Genomic DNA, 10131 nt, shown 5'->3' with positions numbered 1-10131 from the left:
CCTGTTTAATGTTATACTTTCATTAATAGGAACTAGAAAATATTAAACATTGTGGCTGGGCATGGTGGCTCACGCCTGTAATCCCAGCACTTTGGGAGGCTGAGGTGGGCAGATCGCCTGAGGTCAGGAGTTCAAGACCAGCCTGGCTAACATGGTGAAATCCTGTCTCTACTAAAAATACAAAAATTAGCCGGCGTGGTGGCGGGCACCTGTAATCCCAGCTACTCAGGAGGCTGAGGCAGAGAATTGCTTGAACCTGGGAGGCGGAAGTTGCAGTGAGCCGAGATCTTGCCATTGCACGCTAGCCAGGGCGAAAACAGCAAGACTCCGTCTCAAAAAAAAAAAAAAAAGATATATATATACAATGAGGGCTAAATGTAATTGGAAAACGTTACGATACAACTTGATGAAATAGCTCTCAATTATCAAATTAACTCACTCAGAATCTGAAGTTATGTGAATCTTTATTGAGTGAATTGTATCCATTTTTGCATTTCCAAATGTGGGAACCCTAACAGAGGCCAATCACACTGAATCAATATCGCTGGCTTCTGCTCCCCAGCTGTGGTGAATTCAGAGCATCTCAGCCCAGCTGAGCTGCCCCCAGGTGATGCTCCAAGATGAGGAATGACCCAGGTATCCCACAGCAGGACCTCTGGCCTCTCTGGGGGCCCAGGAGCTTTGAATGCCCAGGGCAACAGGGCAATATGCCATAACTCCATTGTAAACAGGTGAGAAGGTGAACCTAGGCTGCTGCCTGGAAATCCTCACTGCTTAAGACTGTCCCTGCAGGAGCCTAGAAGTTTCTGACCTTGCCTCCAATTGCCCCTCCCCCACCCCATGAGATGCCCCTTGTTCCAGCCCCATTCCAACTTCACCCCCTCCCAGAGCCTCCTCCACCCCATCAACTGGGTGCAGTCTCTTCTTCAAGGCTCCAGCACCTTCCATTCTGTGAAGGTCCTTTGAGCCTGGACTGTCTCTCTCGCTGCCCCGCATGGAGGAGCCCCACCTGACTCAGAGCTCTGCCCCTTCCCAGCCTGCCCCCAGGATGCTGCTAGCACATAACGTGAGCTAAAGAATGGCAGTGGAATAAATACATGGGCAGGCAGGCATCAGAAGCAGATGCCAACGTCCCTAGGAGGCGATAATGGCAACTCAACTATCTGGGCTTGGAGACAAAATTATCCACCTGGCAGCCAACAGGAATCGGCCTCCAGCTCAGGTGCCTAAGAAACAGCTCTTAATAATTTTCCTTTAATTTAGAACTTGAGCCTAATTCCCCTCCCACATTCTGGCTAGAACTGCCATTTCAGTTGTTCCTTAAAACTTAACAAGGGTTGGCCGGGCGCGGTGGCTCATGCCTGTAATCCCATCACATTGGGAGGCTGAGGTGGGCGGATCACGAGCTCAGGAGATCAAGACAATCCTGGCTAACACCGTGAAACCCCGTCTCTACTAAAAATACAAAAAATTAGCCAGGCGTGGTGGCGGGCGCCTGTAGTCTCAGCTACTCAGGAGGCTAAGGCAGGAGAATGGCGTGAACCCGGGAGGCGGAGCTTGTAGTGAGATCGCACCACTGCACTCCAGCCTGGGCGACAGAGCAAGACTCCATCTCAAAACAAACAAACAAAAACTTAACAAAGGGATTACATTGTAGCATTTAACTGCCCTCCCCTCAACACTCACACACAATCCACTTGCCCACTGCACCCAGGAAGTGGATGCAGGTGGTCAGAACTGCAACTGTCACCTGCTCCTTTGCCATTTTAAGATACTTCAGCTCCAAACCCATGATATTGAGGGGAAAAACAGAAACCTAACATGCACAGGCCGGGTGCAGTGGCTCACGCCTGTAATCCCAGCACTTTGGGAGGGCAAGGCCAGTGGATCACGAGGTCAGGAGTTTGAGACCAGCCTGACCAACATGGTGAAATCCCGTTTCTACTAAAAATACAAAAATTAGCTGGGCGTGGTGGCACGCGCCTGTAATCCCAGCTACTCAGGAGGCTGAGGCAGGAGAATTGCTTGAATCCAGGAGGCGGAGGTTGCAGTGAGCCGAGATTGCACCATGGTACTCTAGCCTGGGTGACAGAGTGAGACTCTGTCAAAAAAAAAAAAAAAAAAGAAAGAAAAGAAACATGCACAGCCTCTTCTAGCCACTCCCTTTTCTCTTCCTCTGTGTTCGTCCTGGGCAAGTTGCCAGGGAAAAGCTGAGACCATCTTTGAACATGGGTGAGCTAAAGCCAGTCCTTCCCCATCTCTGCAATGACGGTTTGGAGTAGACTGGGACAACGGTGGCCTCCTCTGCTCTGCCTGCACACGCTGACTGGTGGTGACCACTTGGATGCTGGGTTGTAAGGAGCGCTGAGGGAGTCCTGCTTCTGCAGGGATGCGAACGAGCAATATCTAATGGGAGCGACGAGCAATATCTGCTAGGGCCAGAGGAGGCAGTGTGGAGACACACATGCCCGGCTTTTACCAAGCAGGAAGAAATTCAGACATTGAAAACTGGTGGCCAGGTGGGGCTTCGTGGCTCATGCCTGTAATCCCAGCAGTTTGGGAGGCTGAGGCGGGAGGATCACTTGAGCCTGTGAGATCGAGGCTGTAGTGGGCTGAGATTGTGCTACTGCACTGGATGACAGACTGAGACTGTCTCAACAACAACAACACATACAACACAACAATAGCAAAACACATACAAAAAACTGGTGGCCCAAGGACAGTTGTTTTGCCTCACTGTGGGTTGTTTTTTATAGTTTTTAAAACTTGAATTTTATTTCCATTATTTATCTATTAGGTTTTATCCCAAGAAAGCTGGATGAGGGGAGTCTGGAAAACCAGAGGAATTGGCCCCAGTGGGGCTTTGTTCCCATCTGGCCACAGCAGCTGGAGCCAAGCGGGCAAGGCCATGCAGTCCAGGTCACCAGCATCTACCTCTGACATGCTGGCTGGGGTGTGTCTACCTGGCCTGGCAGCATCCATGTTTGTGACCCCTAGACTTGATTATTGATTTGTTTCTGTTGGTCCAGTGAGTGGCAGAGGGGACTGCTGCTAAGAAACAACTCCTGGAGAAGGTGTGTCACGGTCCCCAAGAGACTGGGGATGGCTGCCCTGGACCACCTAGGGAGACAAAGGAAGAAAAGTTCACATTTATTGAGCATCAAATGTTTGCTCACCACTGTTGTGGGTTGTGGTGGGGGGAGGGGTGGTTCAACACAGGAATTCATTATGCTCACGAGGCAATGCTGTGAAGGAGGTCACATAATTACCATTTGGCAAACAGGGAAACTGAGGCTCAAACACGAAGATTCCAAGGTCATCCAGCAGGTGAGTGGCAGAGGCAGGATTTGCTTTGCACCTGGGCCCCGTCCACCAGGCTCACTGGCCACTGCTCTTGCCCCCTGACTCTCCCCCGTCCACTGAGAAGGACCCCGACAAGGAAGCTACTATGCTTGAAAGCAAGGAAGCAAGGGGTCTTTCAGATTCTACTTTCCTGGTTTTTGTCAGTGGCGTTTATGGGCTTTCAGTGAAGCCTCTCCAAATGAAAGTGGTTGCCTGATGAGCTATGAAATCTTCCACAGAGTTTCATTTGCTAATTACATACAACATAAAACTTAACAAAGTGATAGACGATCACCCAGCCTGTGGCCTCAGGTTTTGCTTCTTTTTTTTTTTTGAGACAGAGTCTCGCTCTGTCGCCCAGGCTGGAGTGCAGTGGTGCAATCTTGGCGCAATCTCGGCTTACTGCAAGCTCCGCCTCCCGGGTTCACACCATTCTCCTGCCTCAGCCTCCTGAGTAGCTGGGACTACAGGCGCCCGCCACCATGCCTGGCTAATTTTTTTGTATTTTTAGTAGGGACGGGGTTTCACTGTGTTAGCCAGGATGGTCTCAATCTCCTGACCCTGTGATCCACCACCTCAGCCTCCCAAAGTGCTGGGATTAGAGACGTGAGCCACCATGCCAGGCCTTTTAATTTTTATGAAAAACATTTTTCCTTGTAAAAAATATTTTTCTATGTTAAAGTTTTTTATGTTAAAAGTTCTTTTTTTGGGGGGGGGGGATGGAGTCTTGCTCTGGTGTGATCTTCGCTCACTGCAACCTCCACCTCCCAGGTTCAAGTGATTCTCCTGCCTCAGCCTCCTGAGTAGCTGGGATTATAGGCACATGCCGGGCTGATTATTTGTAGTAGAGACCGGGTTTCACCATATTGGCCAGGCTGGTCTCGAACTCTTGACCTCAAGTAATCTGCCTGCCTCATCCTCCTAAAGTGGTGGGATTATAGGCGTGAGCCACCATGCCCAGCAAAACTTTTTCCTTATGATTATAAAATAATTCATGAGACAGTCCACAGCTGAGCTGGTCTGAGGGAAGTGGGTGCAAGGCTCCCACAGTGGATGCCCCCACCCAGGAGGGCAGAAGGTACACATCAGGGGAGCAAACTCTGGTGCCAGTCAACCAGGATTTGAATCCTGGTTCTGCCACTTGCCAGCGTGTGACCAGGCGAGTGGCTTCACCTTGGCCTCGGTTTCACCATCTATAGGTGGATGGGCCTGCCTCCTAGGGCTGTGGTGGGGATGAAGTGAGCTGGTGACTGGACATGCTCAGCATGTGCTAGCAGGTGGCGTGCAGGAAACAGCGGCGGCTTTGAGCATTCGCCCGCCTCTCGGCTTCTTCCAACCATCTACACAGATCTACACAGACTGCTGGGAGCCATGCTGGTGGCCAGAGGTGGTTCTGTCAAGTTGGCTTCGTTTGGCGCTGGCCCAGATGGCTTGGAGTTGGCTGAGAGGAGTGGTTTGGAAGAGACTGAGTCAGCCCTCTCTGTTTTCTGTCCTGTGGTCCCTCCCTTCAGCCAATTGTCCCCTGGGCTGTGTCTGGTGGGCACTCTCAGCCTTTTCTGAGTTCAGCCTCCACCTGCCCCCCTGGACCCTGCTCCTCTCCACACTGACCTGAGGCTCAGGATGTTCCAGAAAGTAGAACCCAGAGTTGGGGAAACCCAGAATCACATTCCTTCATGGGGGTTCACTCATGCATTCATTCCACAAACCATCCTGAGAACATCCCTCCCACTGTGGCCCTGCCATAGGGCTGCAACAGAGGATGAGGCTGGGCAGGATGGTTTCATGTGGGCACAGGACTCACAATGATGGAACGATGTGTCCTGTGGAGCCACATTCCCATCCACTCCCACAGCAGCCTCTAGTGTGTGGCTGACCACACCCTTGCCCAGAGAAGGAGATAGGAGCGCAGGAGGGGCAGGCCCGGCATCGCACAGCCTTGCTGTGCCCCGTCCTCAGAGGCTCCTGACTGGGTGCCTGCCTAGGCCTGAGGCCAGGGATGCCCAGGACACCCTGTCCCAGCAGGATGGGCTGAGAGGGCCCAGAGGGAATCCGCAAAAGGAGGGAACGTGAGAGACGGAAAACATCTGCCTTCACTGGATTCAGCCAGAAGGGAACCATAGCATGTTTCTTATCTGTCACGGGTTGCTGCAACACTGCTGCCTACCACGCTGTCCCTAAGAACCATCACTCTTTTCATAGCCATGGGCTGCAGGCCAGGTGATCCGAGATGGGCAGGTCCCTTGCAGGTGTCCTTCCTCCTGCTTGGATCTGCAGCTACCTGGGCTTCCTGATTACTACATCAATGGCAGGGGCACGAGGAGGGTAAGGGATGCCTAGCACTGACCCATGGTCCTTCTCACCCATGCCAACCAAAGCAAGTCACATGACCACACTTAGCCTCAATGGGCAGAAGGAACTGCAAAGGCATGTGGGAGAGGGCATGCGCAGAGGGAGGCTGAGGGTTTGGGGACAGACCCTCAGGAAGCACCTGCTTCCTGCTGGGAGCCACTCTGGGTGGGTGGTGGGTAGGACACATGTCAGGAGGGCCCCTTTGCAGGTGAGGAAACTACTGTGGCCCAGAGAGATAAATAATTTCTCTCCAGCCCCAGAACAAGGTGGGCCTAGGCTCCTGGTCACCTGATTGCTAAGTTCTCACCAGCCTAGACCTGTGCTACCCACCCCTGATGCCCCAGGTTCAGTGCTCCCTGCTAGTGAGTGTTCGCAGACTTTGTGACGTAACATTTCCAGGATGCGGCCGGGCGCCATGGCTCACGCCTGTAATCCCAGCACTTTGGGAGGCCGAGGTGGGCGGATCACGAGCTCAGGAGATCGAGACCATCCTGGCTAACACGGTGAAACCCCATTTCTACTAAAAATACAAAAAATTAGCCGGGCGTGGTGGTGGGCGTCTGTAGTCCCAGCTACTCGGGAGGCTGAGGCAGGAGAATGGTGTGAACCTGGGAGGCGGAGCTTGCAGTGAGCCGAGATCACATCACTGCACTCCAGCCTGGGCGACAGAGGAGACTCCGTCTCAAAAACAAACAAACAAATGAAAAACAAAAACAAAACAAAACAAAACAAAAACATTTCCAGGATGCAGGAATGCACATGTGAGCAGGCACAAAGACACACAGAGAAACAGAGAATAAGAGTTCACTTTTGGCCAGACTTAAGAATTCTAGAGAAAAAACAATCTATATGATATACTATATTTTTAGTGCTAAATGGTGCTAAACGCCTTTTCTGGCAACCATTAGAGATACAGAGTCACTTGGTTAGCTTGGGAGCAGAAAGCTGAACTGTGTGGCATCACCTGGTTTTGTCAACGTGCCTTCTTGGGCACTCACTTGCTAGCAAGATCTGGCTGCGTCCAGATGCACTTGCATTTGCCAACCTGAATGTGCTTGAAAATGATGCTCACCCTTTAGGGTGAATAAAGCTCAGACCTCCAGCTCTTCCAGGCCCCAGAGTATCACAGATGGGAGAAACCATCACCATCAGACAGAAATCTCAGCAATGATCACACCCTCTTAAAAAACCACATAGAGCTTTATTAAATAAACCAAGTAGAAAGGCTCCTATTTACATCCAGGTTGTCAGTTTGAGCTCAAGTAATATGCAAGGCACAATTCTTCCTTTCTCCAGCTTTAGAAAATCAACCACATGGCCCAGCCCTGAAGGACTGAAGGGAGCTTGTGCGGGATCTTATCATCCTGGACTCTCCACACAGCGTCCATGCGTGGATGGCCATGGGCATGAGTCTCTGGATCTCCCTGAGGGTGGCCCAGCCTCAGCCTGGAGCACAGGGGCCTGTGATCTGAGAATCTCAGATCCAGAATTAGGAGCTGGGAAGAGAAGACTTTTCCAAGGGTCTCCTCCCCCAGCCCCTGGGGAGTCCCTTCTGGATGGGCAGGCCCTGGGCTGGTGGCCGCCCTCCATCTTTGGCCCAGGCTGGGCTCTAGGGCCTGCTGGGAAGCTGCCTGGGGCCCCTGCGCCTGATGAGCTGCCATGAAAGTGGCCGCCTCTCACACTGGTAGGCGGTGGCTCAGATCTGCTGAGGTTCTAGAGTGGCACAGGAACAGGAGGAGCAAATGACACTGGGTCTTTGTGCTGAGGCAGGACACAGCGGCTTTCCGAAACACACACACACAGAAAATACGACTCCTGCTGCCATCTCAAGGACATTTTCCTAAGGACAGTCCTGGTGTCCTGATGGAGTGAAAGGGATCACACTTGGGATGTCCCAGCAGGGCCTAAGCCAAGTCCACCAGACGTCTCAACAGCTTATGAAACAAAAACAGAGGACTGAAGTCTGTTCACAGTGGCCCGTGGTCGGGCAGCAGCCCTGGGTGAGCTCCCTTGTTCTCCAGCCTCTCGCTCACCCAGGGCTTGGCTATCCTGGCCTCCAGGTGCTGGTTCCTGAGGCTTCCCTTGCGGCAATGGGGCAGATACAGGGACACTCACGTCCCATTGCTCCCCAAAAGTCCTAGCAGCAGCCAGACTAGGGGAAAAGTAAGTTTTCACAGGGGGAAAAACCCCACCAAAAAACCCCCTAAAGTAACTGGACAATCCTTTCCCTGAGACCACTACAGTAGCATCACCTACAGACAACTTCTAAAGAGCACTTCTAACTGCTCAAAGTCTTGAGAAGGGAGAGATTTTAGCAAGGCTAGGAAAATAAAAATGCAACAGCACATTGTCCAGAAACCCTAGACAACCATGCAAAAAGGAATGAGCCAAAAAGTCTTAGCTTGGTAAGACTGGAAAGGAAAAAAACCACACATTTAAAACTCCTACATAAAAGAATGAGCTAATGGGCAGAGCTGAAACTACAGCTCTGTGTGAACAGAGACAGCAGTGAAGCTGGCCTGGGGCTGGGGCACTTGTCTGGAAGGGCTTGTTCCAGTGTGAATGCAGCAGGGATGTCCCATCTTGGGGGCGCACGAGGCTCAGCTGAGACCCATCGTCCAGGAACCTTAACGTGGCCTAGTGGGAGGCATAGGCTGGGCTCCACAGCCCTGAGGGAGGGCTGGCTTTGCGAGCAGGAGGCAGTGCATTGGGAGATGTGGGTGATGAGGCAGCGAAATCTAGGGTAGGAAGAGAGACAACGTGAGCAGCAGAGCCAGGGAGAGCGGCACACTCCTCAGTTACACAGCCAGCATTCAGCAGGCGCCTGCCTCACCCAGGACACACTCATAGTGATGCCCCGACGCCTCCCTGGCCAGCAGGGGAAAGTCCACGGGCACCTGCTGAGCTGGCCTCATTCACACAGAGAGGCCTGGGACGCCACCCTAACACCCAGGAGCACAGAGCCTTCCGGGGAGAACATGCCTCAAGTTTCAGGACCACAGCAGCATCTGTCCAGGGGGCATGAGGCAAGGAGGCCCCGTGCATCTGAATGCAACGCAGCCTCGGGCAAGAGAGCCACAGGAACAAAGACCCCGAGGGGAGCAGCGATTCTGCAGTGCTCCGGAGACCTTGCAGAGATCCAGGTGTGGCTCCCAAAACCCAGGGAGGAGCATGTTGAGAGAGGCAGCCTAGAAAGGGCAGGCACCTGCTGCCAGAGCAGCTGCAGAAGGCAGCAGAGCCGCGAGGAGGCCAAGCACCCATGGCCTCCCCTGGGTACCACTTCACAGGTGGAGAAGTTGTCCAGCAGAAGGCAACGGTGTGTGGGCTCTCCTTACCCAGGAAAGTGCTTCTACCCACACAACTGGGTCTTCTTTCAAAAAAATTCGGGGACCCCCCTGAAGCTGGTCCACGGGCCCCCATGTCAGCAGTCACGAGCTCAAGGACTCTTTGTATAGGGGAGAGAACCCTCAAATGGGAATCAGGAGGCATTAAAGGGCCTTCGCGTATAGCAGTACAGGCTGGGCACTGCATTGTTTGAGAGAGAAACTGCATTCACACAGTGAGGTGCTCCCTGGAGCTGTGCAGAGTCACCAGGGCTTCGGGGTCACCAAAAAGATAGTTGGACCATTGAAATAAATGAATTTGCCCCTTCTTTTGGGAAATTTCTCATCAGAACTACCCAGAATCCCCATCTGTGAGTCAGCTCGTCCAACCCCAGCTTAGAGCCTTCTGAGGCAGCCTCAGCAAGTGGGCATCTGGTCCTAGCATGCACTCCTGCCTAGACAGAGCTCCTTGCTGCCCATACCTCCACCCAGCATGGCTCTACCTGGGGAAAGCTCTTGTTGAACCAGGACTGGCAGCCCCTCTGCCCCGACCCTCCTGGCTCCCACATCTGTCCTCTGGGCCTCAGGCTCCTTTGGCCCAGGCAAGGGCCTGTTGAGACTTAGGGTTCAGGAGCCTTGACCCCTCCCCCAGGGCTCTTCTCTTTCTCAGCAGCTCTGCCTGGTTGTGCCTGCAGGGGGGCTACTCACAGTGGGGGCTGTGCCCAGGGCTGGCTCGAGGCATGAGGGCTGCAGGCACAGCAAGATCCCGGGGCGTGCAGACAGCATGGTAGGCTGCAAGAGCACATGGTTGGTTAGAGCAGGTCGGGGCAGGGGAACAGACCCAGAGATACACGCAGCCTCCTCACCTATAATCATGACCGCTGTCCCAGCCAACAGGGCAAAGAGCGTGAAGAACATGACCTGGTAGGAATCCAGGAAGTGCTGAAAGAGGCTGGCTCCATCTGCCATCAATGGGAAGATGAGTTACCAAAACCACCAGGCCCACTGTGGTGTCCCATCATGTTCCTGCACTACTGTACATCTATAGGGCAGTCCACAGGCCCCTCTTAGACGTAAGGATGGTGGTCTCAGAGGGCCAGGCCACCTGCTGGAGGCC

At 53.0% G+C, this 10131-nt stretch overlaps 1 protein-coding gene across 1 annotated transcript in view; it reads right to left on the bottom strand.

Moving 5' to 3' along the window:
- Positions 1 to 6872: 6872 nt before the first annotated feature.
- Positions 6873 to 10131, bottom strand: part of NUP210 (nucleoporin 210) — a 107716-nt gene continuing 104457 nt past the window's right edge. Inside the window, exons 38-40 of the mRNA XM_055259255.2 lie at positions 9881 to 9976; positions 9723 to 9806; positions 6873 to 8429 (exon numbers count right to left, since the gene is read on the bottom strand). Coding sequence (XP_055115230.2) covers positions 8329 to 8429; positions 9723 to 9806; positions 9881 to 9976 — 281 coding nt within the window. The 3' untranslated portion in view covers positions 6873 to 8328. The remainder of the gene's footprint in view (positions 8430 to 9722; positions 9807 to 9880; positions 9977 to 10131) is intronic.

This window comes from Symphalangus syndactylus, chromosome 21 (assembly GCF_028878055.3).
Source record: "Symphalangus syndactylus isolate Jambi chromosome 21, NHGRI_mSymSyn1-v2.1_pri, whole genome shotgun sequence".
NCBI classification, from domain to species: Eukaryota; Metazoa; Chordata; class Mammalia; order Primates; family Hylobatidae; genus Symphalangus; species Symphalangus syndactylus.
The sequence above is the reverse complement of the archived record's forward strand: the minus strand, read 5'-3'. Positions and strand labels throughout refer to the sequence as shown.